The sequence below is a fragment of the Schistocerca nitens genome, chromosome 5 (assembly GCF_023898315.1).
Source record: "Schistocerca nitens isolate TAMUIC-IGC-003100 chromosome 5, iqSchNite1.1, whole genome shotgun sequence".
In the NCBI taxonomy this organism is placed as follows: Eukaryota; Metazoa; Arthropoda; class Insecta; order Orthoptera; family Acrididae; genus Schistocerca; species Schistocerca nitens.
The window spans coordinates 100602814-100623195 of record NC_064618.1 but is presented as its reverse complement, the minus strand read 5'-3'; the positions used below and the strand labels follow the sequence as shown (position 1 = coordinate 100623195).

General features: G+C 40.7%; 1 protein-coding gene across 1 annotated transcript in view; it reads left to right on the top strand.

Annotated features, from left to right (window-relative positions):
- LOC126259366 (peroxisomal acyl-coenzyme A oxidase 3-like) overlaps positions 1–20382 on the top strand; it is a 290296-nt gene that overhangs the window by 114438 nt on the left and 155476 nt on the right. Inside the window, exon 5 of the mRNA XM_049956106.1 lies at positions 20057–20204. Within this exon, the coding sequence (XP_049812063.1) occupies positions 20057–20204 (148 nt within the window). The remainder of the gene's footprint in view (positions 1–20056; positions 20205–20382) is intronic.

The following is a 20382-nucleotide window of genomic DNA, read 5'->3' as shown; positions in this document are numbered from 1 at the left end:
TAAAACCCTTAAGGATTTTTTTGTTCACACTTCAAGGAATTCATGCTTCCCTGGCCCTTCAAATGCACAGCAATTCTTGGCAGTATTGCTGGTAAATGCATTCTTTCCAGCAGTCAAATGAGATGGAACTGTAAAATCAGAATAATATCTGCAATTCATGAAAACTGTCTGGGGCTAACTGAGGTTTTAAGTGAAATGATTGACAATTCAGGCTCAAGTGCAAATGCTACAAGAGAAGCCTGTGATTTCCAATATATGCAACTGGACTTTGACATTGTTTCTTTTTTTCTCTCTGTTTTTGAAAACATACTTTTGAAGACTTGATTGCTTTTCAGCATTCTTCAAGGGGGGAAGAACAATGATGCCTGGTTTTGCAACAACAGTGTTTAGAATACATAACTTACATTAAAAACTTAAGAAATGAAGATAAGTTGACCAACTTTTAAAATTCTGCAAAACTCTACACTAATTCCAGAATGAAATTTTCACTCTGCACTCTACACTAATTGGCAACTTCAAGGTAAGATAAATAGAGCTGAAATGATGGATGAATACATTAGCAATCCATTGATGTAAAAATACAAACAGGTGTGCTGCACAGTATTGTAACACAACTGGAAACAAGATTTTCACATTGTGATAAAATGCTCTTCACCAAATTAGGCGACACCACTCAGTTAACCAGTTATGGTCACCATTTCCATGTAGACTCTGTGAATTCATTGTTACAATCATATGGTGTGTCCTTTAGTCAGTCACAGTTGTATGTAGAACTGGAGACTGTATTTTCTCCCAGCTTAAAGTAACATTTCACTCTGTCAGTTTGGGAGACCATTTCAATAGAATGATTGAGAATGAAATGGATCAAATTGCTTCAGAAGTTTTCAAAGTACTTTATCTAATTTCTACCATTCCTGCAACAAGCTTCAGTTGAAAGGAGCTTTTCTGGTTTTAAATGCATAAAAATGTATTCAAGGAACAGTATGGCTCAGGATTACTTATTAGCCCTTGCTTATACCTCAATTGAAAAACCTATGCTGTGAATCCTTGATGCTGAGATGCTTGTATTTATGAAGTCATCAGAAGATTCAGAAAGAGAAGAATCATCAAATTTACTTTGTTTTGCAATTACCAATGCTCAAATGCCCAATCTACCAGTTTATTTGTAAACTGTTATAACCTTTAATCACTAATAATTGCGTGGATATTCAAACACTCACTTAGAAACAATAGCTGGTTACCTGATAACAACTCAGTATCTCTTATTTGACTGCCGTGCTGTGACATGCGGCCGGCGCCGTTCGTAGCTAGGTGGCGCTCCCGCGCTCAGCCGAGTTGCGGAGCGCCTCTGTCGCCGTTTGCGCGTACTGTCGTGGCGGCACTGTTAAATGTCGTGGACTGTCACAACACTTTTCCCCCCTTGAAAAAAAAAACATTCACTTCCTTGGAGACATTGACAGTGCGGAGACATCCATGGCCTCTTGTGAGGCCCCAAGAAGATCCCGCGGAGAGACACGAGAGTATGGTCGAAAATGTCCAGGATGGAAGCTCGAGCGTGGAACGTGCCTCCTGGACGAGATGATGGGTGAAAACTCCGGAGAAGCATCCATAGGTGTGGTGGACCTGGGGGTGTGCTCCAGCGAGATGGGTCCCGGAGAAGGCAGCGTCGCGACTGGGGCCGGTTCCGGCGTACTCGGAAGCGGTAGTGATGTCGGCTGCATCAACACGTACAGTAGATCGGCAGCAGTGACAGGACTGGCTTCTTGGGCTGGTGGAGGCAAAGGAAGGGGCGGTGACACCGGCGTGGCCACCACTCGTGGGCGCATCTGGTCGTAATGGTGAACAACCATGCCGTCGTCCGTACGTATTTCACAAAGCCAGCGGCCGCGAAGAGCCTTGACCACCCCTGGAATCCATTTAGGGCGAGATCCATACCCTCGTGCCCACACGTCGGCGCCCACCGAGTATTTACCCACACTAGGGGACACAGCACAAGGCCTGACAGGGTGAAGCAGGTGCAGTAGAGTGCGCGGTTGGCGGCCATGCAAGAGTTCAGCAGGGCTGCGATCACCCAGAGGCGTGAAGCGATAAGAACTCAGAAATTGCAGCAGAGCATCATCTGTGGAAAAATCACTAAGGAATTTTTTCATCTGGCTTTTGAAAGTGCGGACAAGGCACTCAACCTCCCCATTCGATTGCGGATGGAAGGGCGGTGCTGTAACATGATGAATCCCTTGTCCAGTACAAAAATCACGGAAGGCCTGTGAAGAGAACTGAGGGCCATTGTCCGTGACGATCATGGATGGAAGACCTTCTAGTGCAAAGATTTTGGACAAAGCCAGTGTCGTCACCGCAGTGGTGGGTGACGGACATCGAACAACAAACGGAAACTTCGAGAAGGCGTCAATCAACAGTAGCCAATAAGTACCGAGGAAGGGGTCGGCAAAGTCAGTGTGCACCCGTTCCCATGGCTGCGCCGGATCAGGCCACGGAGAGGGCATTGTACGAGGTGCAGCCAGTTGTTCAGCACACTGACCACACACAGCAACCATGTGGGCGATGTCCGAATCAATACCGGGCCAATAAACGTTGCCTGCGGGCCAGGGACTTAGTCCGAGAAATCCCCCAATGGCCTTCATGCAACAGTTTGAGAACATCTTTGTGAAGAGAGGCTGGCACCACGACACGTGGAGAGGTGCCATTCGTGGCCAGAAGAACAACACCATCACGAACAGACAGACGAAGGCGCAAGGCATGGTAGTTGCGAAGGGGATCCGATGCCTGGCCCTTGGTCCTTTCCGGCCAACCCCGTTGAACAAAACCGATCACCTGACGCAGGACCGGGTCCCTCGCAGTAGCCGACGCGACCTGTGAACCTGTAAGTGGAAAACCCTCGACCGCACGACGTTCTTCCTCATCAATGTGGAAATAGAGTAGTTCATCACGATCGAAAACCGGGTCGGGGCCCATTGGCAATCGTGACAATGCGTCAGCGTTGGCATGCTGGGCCGTGGGGCGATAGTGAATCTCATAGTGAAAACGAGACAAGTATAAGGCCCAACATTGCAGGTGGTGAGCTGCCTTATCCGGAAGCGATGCCAATGGGTTGAACAGAGAGACCAGCGGCTTGTGGTCGGTGTTGAGGTGAAACTTAGAACCATACAAAAAAACGCTGAACTTTTTGAGAGCATAAATGATAGCGAGCGCCTCCTTTTCGATTTGAGAGTAACGCCGTTGCGCATCATTGAGGGTCTTGGAAGCATAGGTGATGGGACGTTCCGACCCATCCTCATACCGATGGGTGAGAACAGCCCCTAGGCCATACTGTGACGCGTCAGTCACCAGAACCAAGTGCTGACCCAGACGGAATGTGGCAAGACAAGGTGCCGACTGCAAATGAGTCTTCAGGCGGACAAAAGCCTGCTCACACTTGTCGGACCAACAGAAAGGGACGTTTTTGCGTAACAGCTGATGCAGAGGATGAGCTACCGCTGCCGCGGATGGAATTAATTTGTGATAATAAGCAATCTTGCCTAGAAACGCCTGAAGTTCTTTGACCGTAGATGGCCGAGGTAGAGCGTTAATGGCCGCAACGTGCTGACGTAGAGGATGTATACCCTCATGGGACAAGTGGAAACCAAGATACACAATGGAGGGTTGGAAGAACTGTGACTTGTCCAGATTGCACTTCAACCCAGCCAAATGCAAAACCCGAAACAGTGAACGCAAATTGCGAAGGTGCTCCTCAGTGGAGGCCCCCATGACAACAATGTCATCCAGATAGTTGATGCAGTCGGGAACGGAAGCCATGAGCTGTTCCAAAAACCACTGAAAAATGGCCGGCGCACTAGCAAAGCCAAATGGTAACCGCTGGTACTGATCCAACCCACATGGAGTGTTGATGATGAGAAATTCCTTGGAAGAAGCATCCAACAGCACCTGATGGTACGCCTCCGATAAGTCAAGTTTGGAAAAGAACTGGCCCCCAGCGAGTTTGGTAAATAACTCCTCAGGACAGGGAAGAGGATAAGTGCCAATGAGGCTCTGAGTGTTGACAGTGGCTTTAAAATCACCACACAATCACAGACTCCCGTTTGGTTTAGAAACCACCATGGTTGGTGATGCCCATTCGCTGGAGGTAACAGGAAGGAGAATCCCTGTCTATCTCAGCCTTGACAGGTGCACGCAACGCCACCGGAATAGGGTGTGCCCGGAAAAACTTAGGGCGAGCTGTAGGTTTAAGAGTAATGTGGGCTTCAAAATCCTTGGCACGACCCAGACCAGCAGAGAACATGGACGAAAATTCAGAACACAATCCATCCAGCTGTTGATACGGAATATCCTCAGATATGAGGTGCACATCGTCATCAATGGAGAACCCGAACAACTGGAAAGCATCATAACTGAACAGGTTTTCAGTGCCCGCATGATCCACCACATAAAACATGAGAGGCCTAATAACAGACTTGTAGGCAGTGGAAGCATCAAACTGGCCAATGACAGGAATTTTCTGTTTATTATAAGTTCTCAGATTTCGCGTAACTGGAGACAAGGGAGGGGAGCCCAACTCCAAACATGTGCGAGAATTAATGAGAGTTACTGCAGAGCCAGTGTCCACTTGCATGCGAATGTCTTTATCCAGAACACGAACAGTAACAAACAACTTATTTGTTTGAGAAAGCACACAGTTAACATCCATGTCTGATGCCTCGTCCTCATCGACAGGAACTTTAGGGGACTGACACACAGAAGCAATGTGGCCTTTTTTTCCTACATTAATTACACGTGGTCCAACGTTTTGGACACGCGGCCCTGTCATGCTGTACGAAGCAACATGGACAAGAAGGAAGTGCGGAACGAACCTGCTTCTGGGGTTGCTGTTTTCGCTGCGAGTGTTGCGGCCCAACGCAATGTTGTTTACGCGAGTGAACCACCGCCACATCTTCATTCTCCTGTGAAACAGGCAAATTATCCGTGTCGAAAGTTGACTGTACAGCTCCTACATCACACCACGCGTCTATTTGTGCGCCAGCAGCGTGAGACACTTCAAAGGATTGAGCAATGCTTAGAACTTCCGACAACGACAGGTTTGGCAGTTGCAGGGCATGTTGTCGAACTTCTTTATCAGGAGCAAGCCGTAGAATAGCATCCCTAACCATTGAATCAGCATAAGACTCATGATGAGTGTCCGTGACAAACTGACATTTCCTACTCAGACCGTGTAGTTCCGCCACCCAAGCCCGGTAAGATTGATGGGGCTGTTTACGACACCGGTAGAACGCCACGCGGGTGGTAATGACGTGGGTGTTTTTGCGGTAATAGTTAGACAATAAGTCACACATTTCTTGGAAGGACAGGGAGGCAGGTTCCTGCAGAGGGGCTAACTGAGATAGTAGCTGATAGATCCGTGGGGAAATCCAAGATAGAAATAACGACTTACATATAGGAGCATCGACAACGCCGAAAGCCAAGAGGTGTTGCCGCAAACGCTTCTCATAATCCTCCCAGTCTTCAGTGGCCTCGTCGTAAGGAGGGAATGGAGGCGGAGAAGAGGAAGACAGATGATGAGTAAGCGACGTCGACAATGCCTGAATAGCAGCCGTCAGCTGTATTTGTTGTGCCATCAGCTGTGTTTGTTGTGCCTGAATAGCAGCCATCAGCTGTGTTTGTTGTTCAATGAGCGCTTACATAAGCTGTTCCATGTCTGCCCCGTCACGAACACACAGATCCACAACGCAGTGAAAATATCCGACCTCGTCGCCAAAAAGTGTTATAACCTTTAATCACTAAAAATTGCGTGGATATTCAAACACTCACTTAGAAACAATAGCTGGTTACATGATAACAACTCAGTATCTCTTATTCGACTGCCGTGCCGTGACATGCGGCCGACACCGTTCGTAGCTAGGTGGCGCTCCCCCACTGAGCCAAGTTGCGGAGCGCCTCTATCGCCGTTTGCGCATACTGTTGTGGCGGCACTGTTAAATGTCGTGGCACTGTCACAACATAAACAAAAGTGTCATTATTATTATTATTATTATTAGTAGTAGTAGTAGTAGTAGCAGTGTTGTTGTTGTTGTTGTTGTTGTTGTTGCTGTTGGTGGTGGTGGTGACGGTGGTCATCGTCGTCACCTTAGTAGCAGTAGTTTTGGTCTTTAAGAATGCTAGGTATGTGTACATTAAAAGGGAAGGAAAGAGGATTTTTCAGTGTGTTTCCTGCCCTCCCCAGAATTTAGGCTGGATCTACCATTGAATCCTACTTGGTAAGTATCCCATACTGTGCAGCAATACTCTAAAAGAGGACAAACAACCATAGAGTAGACAGCCTCTGTAGGAAATTTGTTGCATTTTCTACTTGTTTTGCCAATAAAATGCAGACTTTTGGTTTGCCTTCCCTACAGCTTGTCTATGTTTCCTAGCAGGAACCTGGGGGGATAACATAAATATAACAACTGTAACCATTAGAGATTTGTCAGTTGTTTGTCACACATTAAGTGAAACCACATAAACATGGAGAGTGAGTGAGAAACACTCATATAGATGATGTGGCTGGAGAAACTATTTTCATTTGGTTATTTCATTCAACTGAAAAAAAAGCAACTAATTGAAAATTAATTGACTGGGCAAGCAGGTGTTGAAATGAGTTGATTATCCCATCGCTAGTAGTGACTTAATTCCTAGATGTTGAATGTTTATATTTGCAGAAAATAATGTGACATGATGCAAAGATGTTTGGACTGTGTAAGAACCTGTACATTGTCCCAAAAAAAGTTGTTGGAAGTGTCACAAAGGAACTGGATCATTCCCTGGACATTGCTTTTGTTCTTTCTCTGTAAAGTCTGCTCTTCTTCCACTTCAGTCTCCAAAGCTAAATTATTAAAATCCATTTTTGCTATCACAGAATATGTGCAAAATTCATATTGTCATTACATGAAAATGAAATTGTTGGAACTGATATCAGAAGCACAATTAGTGTTTTGTAAGACCTCGTGTACTGAGCAGTGCTCGTGTAAGCTCCATGTGGATGGAAATGACAATCAACCATGAATATCATTTATGGAATATATCTTTCTAATCATTTATACATAACAGGAGGTAATGAATTTAATTTCAAGTGGAAGTAAAATAACTGAGTGAGGATCCAGAATAAATTGGGGATGGTGGTTATCACTGAAATAATGAGTTATTAAATATATCAGTTTTTTTCAGTGCCAGTTTAACTGGACTGTTAAAACCACTCAAAATAACTGGTTTCTAAAATAACTGATTTTCAGTTGTCTGTTCCTAATTTCCTGTGTTAAGCCTAGAACTCGAGCAAAAGTTGAAAAATTTTAACTCCCTCAGTTTTAAGGCACATAGAGTCAAAATATCAATTAAATAGACTAATAAAAGAAAACTTAGTCTATTTGCTGCTTTTATTGAAAAGTGATAAGTGGGTGACTACTACAAAAATTCACCAATATTCTCCTATTGATTCTAATTTTTTTTAAACCCTGCTCAACAATCGTGTTGTAATGGGAGGTCATACCACTGTTTGGACATTACAAGTCACACTAGTTAACAAATTTCATTTTTTTTTCTGCATCCTGTTTGTAAATTGTTGGATTTACCTAATTTTTTGGTGCTGAATACACTGGTAAAATCAGTTTTTCTCTATGATGTCACTTTTCCTAGACACACAGCAGAATAAAAAACGGTAATAGTGAAAATTGACACAATTAAGTCAAACAAAATACACATTCATAAAGTCTGAAATCAATACTATTTTGTATGTATATATGGGCATGACGCCAATAAAGGGTCCAAATTAGTTCAGAAGATATTTTCACTTTTAATATTCTTGGTTATCAAAAAATGCGATGATGAAGCTCTTCATTTGTTTGCCGGTTTATCACTTTCCCTGACAAGACCCCAGAAGTAGTCACCCCTCATTTTAGGGTTCCAGTGGACTTGGTAATGGTGTTCCATGGTAAGAATGTCTTGATGAATGTCTTTACCATGCTCGTTGCTTACAGCTCCCAAATTTTCTGAGAAGAAATCAAGGTGAGACTGTAAAAAGTGAATTGTAAGGGACTTTCTATGCCCCATGTTCTTATAGATGTGCAACAGATCTTTCTCAATGGTAACATAGTTTTTGTCTTTTCTGTTACTCAAGAAACCCTTCACACTTGCTTTAAAAGAAGATCAAGTAGGTAACTGGATAACTGTGAGTTTGGTATCAAAGGTTGGATCTTTCAGCAACTTTCTTGTTTGTGGTCCAACAAATTTCCCCTCTTTCAGCTTTGCCTCTTTTAAATTGGGAAACTTTTCTTTTAAGTGATTGAAGGCCTCACCTTCTTTATCCAGAGCTTCTACAAAGTTCTTGACAAGGTCCAGCTTGATCTGAAGGGGAGGCAAAATGATTTTATCCGGCTCATCCAATGGGGTATTGTTCACATTTACGTCTCCAGGAGCGTATGACTTCCTTATAGGCCATTCCTTGACTGTATAGTGGTTCTTTGCGTCACGGCTGTCCCAAAGGCACAAAAAACAGAACTATTTCATGAGTCCAGCCTGTAAACCTGTAAGGAGTGCAACAACTTCTAAACCACAGCAAAGCTGCTATTCATGATCCTTATATTTGATTGCCTCTAGCAGCAAAGCCATTGTTTCATAAGTTTCTTTCATGTCTACTGCATAAGCCAAAGGTACCAATGGGAATGCATTGCCATTATGCAGTAGTACTGCTTTCAAGCTGATTTTACTGGAGTCAATAAATAGTTGCCACTCCTGTGGATTATGTTGTACACCTAGCTGCATCATCAGACCATTGACATCTGTACATACACACATTGAATTCAGCATATCAAAATATTGAGAAAAGGAAGCACCTCTTGATCTGAAACAGCAAATTTTGTCCCCTGGAGCTAGAAAGTTCCGCTGTTGCAGTCTCGACCTCAAGAGTTCAGCTTGCTGTTTCGAAAGTTTTAGACCATGAACCAAATCGTTCAGTTCCTTTTGATTAAAGAGGTGAAGCAAAGTATCATGATATTGAGGGCAGTACTCTTCTATATGTTCAATACTTTCTGATTCACTTGACATGGTGTCTGGTTCCATGGCTTTCAAGTTACCGACAGGAACAGACAACCCCTCATCATGGGGCACAGGCAAATGCATGCACTGAAGATACATTTGGATACTTTATTTTATGTCTAGTTTTGCTTGAATGTCCCGAAATATTTGTAAGACAGAAGTAACAGTCTGAATAATGGTCATTAGGCTTGCACTACACCATCGGTACAGCGAATGGCATGGCTCAGCGTTTTCCTTTCAACCACTCGGTTAAGGTTGTAGTAAAAGTTATGCAGGCTATATGAGGAGCAAAATTTTTATATTGATCATCAACAGGACAATCAAAATACAATTTTTATGCCCTCTTAACCAAATCAGTGATTGGTTTTCTTTGGAGACAGCAATGAGATTTACTAGTTACCATTTTTCTTAGTGTAAGTTTTAAACACAAAAAGTTTGGACTATCTTTCACAGGAAACTCTCACTGAGGATCTCTTTCACACCACTGGATTACCACACCAACCATTTACTGATGATTTGTAGATCTTCTAGCTCTCCTCTGCAAATCAAAAACAAACAATTAAACATCAAAACAGAAAAACAGTAAAAAGCAAAATACTGAATACGAAAAATAAAAAAAAACTTAAAAAACTCAAAAATACTATGTGCTAGAACATTTTGAAAGGTGTACTCGGATTCTACACACCGAAATACATACTAGTTGATGTATCACACCCCAGATACAAAATGGCTGTTGACTAGTGTAATAAATCCTAAAGAGTGAAAACTGGACTTTGCGTGGAGGATTGTGCTTTTCATGTTTATTTGTCTGTTTTCAAGTGCTACAAGAAGAGATGGGCATGTTATGTAGACACAGGCAGCACATCAGCTGTTTTCTATTGTTACTGCAAACTATGAATGAACTGTTAATTGTACTCCTTATGTTATGTAACAAGTTTGTTGTGTCTCCTCACATTTTTAATCTTTTAAAGCAAATGGAGCATTGTTCTTCATTGATACTGCACTTCATAAAAACTTAAAAACTAGGGATGGAGGCATTCTGTAGTACAACTGATGTCTGACAATGACAGTGAGAGACTGGCATGTAGGCTAGATTGGGCAGGTCTTGAAAACTGCATGTACACACATACCATTTAAGGGGCCACAGCACATGGTAGCAGGTATGTTATTATTGCAGCAGTGCTGTACCAATTCTTATATGATGTGTTTGTTGCTCATTTCTGTTGGCGTTGTAATTAAAACAGGACTGATCGTTTTTCCATTTCCTATAACAACACAATATTTCAAAGCAAAGGAAATTTTACAAATATAAATTACTTGTTCTTTAAAAATGAAAAATTTTATCTTTGCTGCTATGACTAATTGATATTTTGGTATTTTTACCCTGTTATTAGTAAACAATAAACACACTTATGATAACTGAGAGCACACACATACTGAAAAATATTCATTATTCCGAACTAAAATACCAGTATCGATTTTAGCTGGTCAGTTTTTTCCATCCATAGAATGAAGGCATTACATAAGTTTACGTTGGAAATGTCCAAAACTTGATTCAAGAATTAAACCTCTAAACTGGAAATTATAATTCGAAAGTAATATGGACCCTCAAAGTGAAAGTCTATGGTGAATGCTGCAGCTGGCAAAATCACTGACAGTCATGCATAAGAAAGCAGCAAGGGCAGCATCTATGTTATCAGGTGCATATGTTGGTGTCACAAACAATGGTGCTCATACGAGTAATCTGAAGATATAATGCCAAATATTTGCAGTACCTGGTGATAGGCCATCAATATCAGATTTGAGATGTACATTGTCAACAAAGTCTTGTTATGACAAGAAAGGTGAAGAGAATTTTAGTGTTGAGACATCTCATAATATAACAATTGAACTACCTAAATGTATGAATGGGGCACAGACAGTGAAATATGATTTAATATTAATAAGACTGAATTGAAAATGTTTGCTTTAAGTGTTTTCTTCTCACAAACATTGAGCATATGGGGATATAGCAGTTGTGGGATTAGTGCCAACACATCTCTGATTTTTGACCAGGAAGGTGACGTACACCATCTAATGTTTCATAAAGTGTTCTGTTTATAACTATTGATAGTGGACTGAAAACAAAAAATGAAGAGGTACAAAGAAGATACAGAGTTTGAAATTATCAAGAAGAAACCAGAAAAACAATGATGAGAAAACAAACAGAAGGAAAAAAGTGATGTATGAGATAGAGTTCTCAGGCAAAAAGAAAAATAAATTAATCTAGTTGTGGAACTTGGAATAAATGTACTTTTGGCTGAAAGGTTTTTGCTATTCAAATGTTAATTTTATAAACATTTTCTTTGTATGATGAAGTTGGTATAATATATTTAAAAACAAAGATGATGTGACTTACCATACGAAAGCACTGGCAGGTCAATAGAAACACAAACAGACACATAGATACACACAAAATTCAAGCTTTCGCAACAAACTGTTGAGGCAACAGCATGTAATTTATCCAAGGCCAGTCAGCACACCTTGTGACATACTGGCAGTGTGGGTGGTTGTTGGGATGTGATGCACGTTGCCTGTGCCTTCATTTGAGAGTGAGTAGAGAGGGTGGTGGAGCTTAGGTCAGAGACACTGCATATCAAGGCAGAGGGCAACACAATAACCGCTGTGTTGCACTGCACATTCTGGGTCATTGACCATAGTCATGGTGGGTACATAGGCAGAGATTATGATAGGCCCACAAGGACAATGCTGTGCTCGCACTTGTTGGAGTGGCAGGTGTGTGAGATGACCTTCAGATGCTTGTGCACAGCAGTTGTCATAACCCTATAGTTCCAAAAGCAGTTTTTCTGCTGTCATCACACATTACCTGAGCAGTTTTGTACTGCTGCCCAGGTGGGCATGGTGTTGTATGCATGGAGGTGGATGCAAGTGACACAGGAAGTCGATTCCCATTATCAAATGGCTCTGAGCACTATGGGACTCAACTGCTGTGGTCATAAGTCCCCTAGAACTTAGAACTATTTAAACCTGACTAAGCTAAGGACAGCACACAACACCCAGCCATCACGAGGCAGAGAAAATCCCTGACCCCGCCGGGAATCGAACCCGGGAACCCGGGCGTGGGAAGCGAGAACGCTACCGCACGACCACGAGATGCGGGCGATTCCCATTATCGATTCTGTGAAGTATGTGATGTAGAAAGGTCCATTTGAGTTGGTGATGAGGCACCAGTTGTAAGGTATGTGATAGATTTGTGCACCCTGATCTTTGAATTGTCGATGATGTGAAGTTGTAGCACTGATATTGTGTTGAATGTTGATGTGCTTTCCAGCATTACTGACCTGATGTTGGATCCCGTATCCTCCAAAAAGTGCTTTCTTGAATTGAGGTGAACGTGTGCATTTGCTCCATGCCATGTGTGTGTGATTGGGAGAGCGTTTCTGCGAGTCACTCATAGTGGCTGTTGGTGACTTGTTGGTGTGATGTGAGTCTGTGTGCCTATTGTGGCCCAAGAGCAGAGGAAGACAGTATTACCATCAAATTGAATGAAAACTTTACGAACAAAAAGTCAGAAGTTGAAAATATTTTTAATAATCATTTTCTAAATGTTGTGGATATAGTAGGATCCAGGTGTTCATTAGAAGATGCTAGGCTGTTAATGGAAGAGGCCATACCTATGCAATTTGATACAATTGAAATCTCACCCACTTCTCCCTTTGAAATTAGGAAAATAATAAACTTGCTTAAAAGCAAAAACTCACATGGAATTGATGGCATTTCCAGCAAAATACTAAAAGCTTGTTCTCAACAGATAAGTAAGATTCTCAGCCACCTGTGTAATAGCTCTCTGGAACAGGGCATTTTCCCTGATAGACTGAAATATGCTATTGTTATACCTTTGCATAAAAAGGGGGATAGATCTGATGTCAACAATTACCGTCCAATCTCCCTTCTAACAGCTTTATCCAAAATTTTTGAGAAAGTAATGTATTCAAGAGTAGCTTCACATATCTGTAAAAATGAAGTACTAACAAAATGTCAGTTTGGTTTTCAGAAAGGTTTTTCAACAGAAAATGCCATATATGCTTTCACCAGTAAAATTTTGAATGATCTGAATAACCGAACACCACCCATTGGGATTTTTTGTGATCTCTCAAAGGCTTTTGATTGTGTAAATCATGAAATTCTGCTAGACAAGCTCAAGTATTGTGGCATGAGTGGGACAGTGCACAAATGGTTTAATTCGTACCTAACTGGAAGAGTGCAGAAAGTTGAAATAAGTAGTTCTCGTAACATGCAAAGATCAGCACATTCCTCAAACTGGGGAACTATCAAGAATGGGGTTCCACAAGGGTCAGTCTTGGGTCCTTTGTTGTTCTTATTATATATTAATGACTTGCCATTCTATATTCATGAAGAGGCAAAGTTAGTTCTCTTTGCTGATGATACAAGTATAGTAATCACACCTGACAAACAAGAATTAACTGATGAAATTGTCAATACTGTCTTTCAGAAAATTACTAAGTGGTTCCTTGTAAACGGACTCTCACTGAATTTTGATAAGACACAGTACATACAGTTCCTTACAGTGAATGGTATGACGCCATTAATAAATATAGACCTTAATCAGAAGCATATAGCTAAGGTAGAATATTCCAAATTTTAGGTGTGTCCATTGATGAGAGATTAAATTGGAAGAAACACATTGATGATCTGCTGAAACGTTTGAGTTCAGCTACTTATGCAATAAGGGTCATTGCAAATTTTGGTGATAAACATCTTAGTAAATTAGCTTACTACGCCTATTTTCACTCATTGCTTTCATATGGCATCATATTTTGGGGTAATTCATCACTGAGGAATAAAGTATTTATTGCACAAAAGCGTGTAATCAGAATAATAGCTGGAGTCCACCCAAGATCATCCTGCAGACATTTATTTAAGGATCTAGGGATATTCACAGTAGCTTCTCAGTATATATACTCTCTTATGAAATTTGTTATTAACAACCAAACCCAATTCAAAAGTAATAGCAGTGTGCATAACTACAATACTAGGAGAAAGGATGATCTTCACTATTCAAGATTAAATCTAACTTTGGCACAGAAAGGGGTGAATTATACTGGCACTAAAGTCTTTGGTCACTTACCAAATAGTATCAAAAGTCTGACAGATAACCAACAAGTATTTAAGAAGAAATTAAAAGAATTTCTGAATGACAACTCCTTCTACTCCATAGAGGAATTTTTAGATATAAATTAAGAAAAAAAAGAAAAAAATATTAAAAAAATAAAAATAAAAAATAAAGAAAAACAAAAAACACAAAAAAATAAAGTTGTTATATTAACTTAAGTATGTTGTTAAATTAACCTAATTATGTCATGTATTGGAAAATTCGACTCGTTCCACATCATTACGAAATATCGTATTCATGATCCATGGAACTAGTATTAATCTAATCTAATCTAATCTAATCTAGTTGTGGCAGTGTTTAACAATCCAGAGCATTGGAAGTGCAACATCCAGTATGAGGTTAACATCTAGTGTAGCTTGGAGTGATCATCAGAGCTGAGATGACATTCTGTCAGTGAATTTTTCATCACAGATGACTTGTTTTAACTGTTGTTTGGGAGTCTGTGAGAATCGTTATAACAGTTCAGATTTGGCTGCATCATACTTGTGGGTGGGCAGTGCTAATGTGAAGACACTGATTAGGTCAGCATGTTGTTCCATGTGACAAATCAGGCTGATGAGTCAGGTGTCATCATCTGAAAGGCTTAATGAAGTAAATATACACTCCGTAGCTGTAAAGTAGGTTGTTCTGCTTGAAATGGTGGCAATTTAGGCTGGAGGCTGAGTTTGTGTGGCAGGTAATGGCTGTGATGTGGCTCTGTTAGTTAGTCAAGCCAGTATTGGTGACAAGAGACCTTGCTGAGAACGAGGCACAGTAGGAAACGTGGCTCATGAGTTGTCATAGTATACAGACCAGTCATGTAGGCACATGCAAAGCAGGCACATTTATGGTCACATTATGTGACACAGGCATCTTGGTTGAATCACGACGCATATCACAGTTTGAAATAAGTCCCATCTGCTGATTTTTTGCCCACCATTTTGAATTTGTGATAGATTCCTGTTCAAAGTCCAGCAACAAATTGGCTTTTAGCTGCCATTGTCTCAGCACAGTACAAGTTGTGTTGGTTGGTAACTTTGCGCTTATAGCCATGGTAGACTTGTGTTTTATCTCAAGATCCACATGGAGCTTGCACAGTTGGTACACTTCACGCACATTAATCCCAGATGTGACATCCCATGGGGCTTACAGAGCTGTACTCACAACAAAAGATGGCTGCATAATTACATGTAATAAATCTAATGGCTATAAATGATGAGTCACAGGTAGCAAATGCATTTAATAATCATTTCTTAATATAGTAGAAGACATAGGGACGAACAGTTCAACAACAAAATCACAGCAGTATGTTGAAGATATAGCTTTCATAAAATTCAATTATATAACTGTGTCACCAACTTCTCCTTCTGAAATTTAGAAAATTGTACATTCTCCCTAAAAAATAAAAGCTCATATTGTTTTGATAGTCTTTCCAATAGAGTATTAAAAATTTGTTGCCATGTAATAAGCCCAGTCTTATCTGAAATATGTAATATGTCACTAACTCAAGACATTGTTCCAGAGAGAATACCATTGCTAAAACCCTCTCTAAGGAAGGTAGTAAGAAAGGTGTCAACAACTACTGACCTGTTTCACTGCTGACATCATTCTCCAAAATGTTTGAGATGGTGATGTATTCTAGAACAGTATCTCACCTTAGCAACAACAGTAAGCTTAGCAAATCACAGTTTGGATTTCAGAAGGGTTACTTTACTGAAAATACCATTTACATGTTCACTCACCAGTTTTACAAGCATTAAATAATAAAATAGCACTGATGGTATTTTCTGTGGCCAGGTATTTTCTAAGTTAAAAAAGAAAGCAGGAAGTTGTACTTGGTAATTCACACAATATAATCTAGGGATGTAATTCTAATTTGGGAGAAATCACTTGTGGGTTCCCCAAGGTTCAGTCCTTCCTCATATATGTAAATAATCTTCCGTCTGGTACACAACAAGCAGAATTAGTTATTTTTGCAAATGACGCTAGCCCTGTAATCAGTCCAAGCATATGTACAGAAACAGAAGAAATGGTGAACAAAGTTCTTAAAAGTGCTGGTTTTCCACGGGTGGTCTCATCCTCAACTTTAGAAAGACCCAACCTTTGCAGTTTTGCACACCTAGAGGTATTACACCAATGATAAGTGTAAAACATGGTGAGGAAATAATGAATAGGGTGGAAACTTTAAAATTCATAGGGGGTCTTTATTGATTAGAATTTCAGTTGGAAAAGCACCTTTTGAAACTGCGCATGTGCAATTAGGTGCGCACACACACAGCTGAGGTTGGCGGTATATTTGTAAACAGGAAACATCACACAGTTCGATCATAATTTTTAAAGGACTTTTGATGTTACCATTTATTGATAGTTTCTCTCTGCGAAGTGCCTGACTGCATCAGTTTTACCTTTGTCTGGTGTTCCTGGTGCAAGAAAAATGTTTGATTTTGTCATTCAATAGACACTTTGCATTTTTGTGATGACTACAGGGAATAAACAAAGAACTGTTTCACTGATAGTCAAATGTACAACATTCAAACATTATTACAAGGAATGCCCTACAGGAATTGTTATAAAACGTAGTACTGCAAGACACATTTCATTTCAACAAATTACAAGTACTCATTGACGGAAGTCGTCTGTGTCATCAAACACTGCCATGATTTTATTTCCTCTGCTAGCCACTTTTATCAGAATTACATGTGCAACAATAGAACTGTCAATAATAAGTTATTAAAAAAGTGTTTGTATAGTTTAAGCCAGGTTTTCACCAGAGCAAACAAGCTAACAAACTTGAGCAAAAGAGACTTTTGTCTGGTGTACCTGGTAGGCCTCTTGAAAGTCTTTTAACTGGGCACCACTGCAGCTACTTAAGTGTTCCTAACCTTCCCCAGTTACGTAATTGGAAAATGGAGACCTGCAGTTTAATGTGGAATCCAAATTGTGTGTCTTGTGGCCGCTCCCATGTCTGTGAGAAGTGAATGCTCAGTTAAAAATCATAGTGAAAAAGTTGTGATCTGGACAGGATCTGATCCCGTGCTTTCTGGATCACAAAGTGCATACTTTGCCACAAGAAAAAGAAAAAAAAAAGAATCTTTTTGCTATGTAACTCTGATTGAGAGCATCAAGCATTATCTTGTTCCTCAGAATCCTTCACTCACAGAGGCCTAGTATTACTTCCCTCCACCTTAACATCATAGAAGCAGAAATTTTGAAGGAAAGTAAGCAGGTGAGTGAAGCACGAGGCCAAATGCTGCATGCTGCAGGTGTGTATCTTAGTATCAGTTGCTTCTTGCATGGGCAGCTTTACATGGCTATCTCATGTGTTAGTGAAAAAAAAACAAGCTTTCCATTCACGTCACCAACCACACTACTTCAGATGTTATATACAGAAAAGGTTTAAAAGTAAAAAATAAATTCTGTGTGCACAAAACTGCAACCACAGCTCTAAGTAGATACCTGGGCAACACTGAGTTACACAGCCAAATTCATAAGTTAAAAAAATCCATGTAGTAAAGTCAACAGAATGTATACAATAATAGATGGCTGCCTAGCAGCAGATGACATAATCCTTTACAGTCATGTCTTAAGGAAAAGATCACTTAGTGCTAACTTCAGAATATCCCTTTATCAGTCATCTGTCTTACCAGTGATATGACACTTATGTGGAGCATTAATATATAGAAAGAAAAATAAAAACTATCGATATTTTAAAGAAAAATAGTGAGAGAATGAGAAAGAATGAAGCATTACAGGATTTAGATAAACAACGTAATACTCCTGAAGTGCTAAAGAAGAGAAGGTTGTCATAGTTGGTCACAAAGCAAATTGTTGGAGAATAGTCTGCCTACTGCAGTATTCCCTAGGACAGTAGTTGAAAGATGAATGCCCAGGATTAGGTGACAAGACAATGTGTGGGATGATGCAACTACACTGGACATCAACTTAGAATGGATGACCAGTGCAGTCATTGGTAAGAAACTGAAGACGCTTTCAGAGCAAAGTCTGGTGGATAAGGGCTTTGCCACATGTGGAGTTAAGCAAGTACTATAAGATCCAGTTGTGGCAAAATTTTTCTATTTAGAACAACCACATTTAGGAACAACTAATGAGGTGGACTTTTAACAATCAGTAGAGTCCATAGCATATTTTACACAGTATTAAGTTCATAGTCTTGATACGGAAAACACAACCAAAATATCACAGAACCACTCCGATCTCAACTACACCCTCCAAACAGTGTGGATGAAACACCATTTTGATTCAGTGGTACACTCAGTGTGTTACATTATATGGGAAGAAACAAGATAGTGGTTATGTAACCATACCAGAGAAGGAAAGTTGCTACTCACCATATAGCGGAGCTGCTGAGTCGCAACAGGCACAATAAAAAGGTCCACACAATTAAAGCTTTCAGCCATTAAGGCCTTTGTCAGCAGTAGACACACACACACACACACACACACACACACACACACACACACACACAACGCAACTTGCTCACACATCTGCAGTCTCAGAGAGCTGAGACCACACTGTGTGGTCTCAGCATCTCCGCTATGTGGTCAGTAGCAACTTTCTTTCTCTGGTATTGTTACATTCCATCCTGGATTTTCCATTGCAAGATAGTGATTAGTCAGGCACACTACATTCCTCCTGTCAGCTTCTGTGTCATGCAGCTCCATACGCCACTGTACGCATTGGCCTTTCATGAGCCACCCAACTCCCAATCTCCATTGCAAGCAGTTCTTTTCACACTGTTTGCTCAGCAACTGACCCAGAAGGAGCTGCACTCACTGGCAGTGTTCCTGTTGTGCTTCAACTCAGTTGTCATTTAGGAAGCCTGTGTCAATTACAATCTCTTGACAATTCCAGTCTTAGGCCACGTCAGATAGCTATGACTAGTACACCGTTCCTCATAAATGTGACACACAGTTTGAATTGATACACTAACAAACCAGGCAACTTCATTCGTGGTGTGCTTATTTCTGTCATTATTTAAAGCCCCCATATCAGCCCATCTTACTGTGCCAGTTCTGTACAGCTGACTTGTGTCAGTAGTGGAGGACCACATGACTGCACATGGCAGTGGCTATACACCAGATATGGCATCTTAGAGAGGCTGTTTGCTTTTTAAATGGGAGGATGATATTTTGTCTGGAGAGGTTATTGTTGTTTGTTAAGGAAATTGACACTTAAGTGACAGTGCAGACTGGCTAACTGTTTCACTTGCTGTTAAGATGCTATTGTTTGGTTGGTTAGTTGTTTCGGGGAAGGAGACCAGACAGCGAGGTCATCGGTCTCATCGGATTAGGGAAGGACGGGGAAGGAAGTCGGCCATGCCCTTTGAAAGGAACCATCCCGGCATTTGCCTGGAGCGATTTAGGGAAATCACGGAAAACCTAAATCAGGATGGCCGGACGCGGGATTGAACCATCGTCCTCCCGAATGCGAGTCCAGTGTCTAACCACTGCGCCACCTCGCTCGGTGCTATTGTTTATTTCTCTTTATTTTTATTAGAAAATATATTCTTAATAAGGAATATTTATTCACGTATTCTTTTAGATATAATGGTTTAGTAGCATACCTCTCTAAGTGGAAGTTACTTGAGAAAATGATAATGGCAAAAAGGAAAAACTATTGAAAAACAAATATAATGTTTATTGTGTAATTGTTTAAATACTTAATACATTTCTATTAGTGTCTGTTTCGTAATGACCAGATGTTTACACTCGGCTATGCACTTTTAAATGGCTTTGCAGATTATGTAGATGTTACAATCAATGCTGCTTGTTGTTCTGTTTATGTTTCAAGATTAGAGGCTGTTTTGCTCTTACTGAAATCGCACATGGAACAAATGCAAAGGGGATGAGGCTGACAGCTACATATGATCCACAGACTCAAGAGTTTGAGCTTCATTCTCCTGACTTTGAAGCAGCTAAATGCTGGGCAGGAGGTCTAGGTAAAATTTTAGATTCCCATAACATGTGTGTTCTAATGCTTATACTGAAATTTAGCAATATGAATTGGACAGATTGCTAGTCACCACACACAGAATGTGTTGACTGGCAGATGGACATGTTTAAAATAATATCAAAAATATTGTCATGGTATTGGAGAAGTTCCTTCAGCAGATGAAA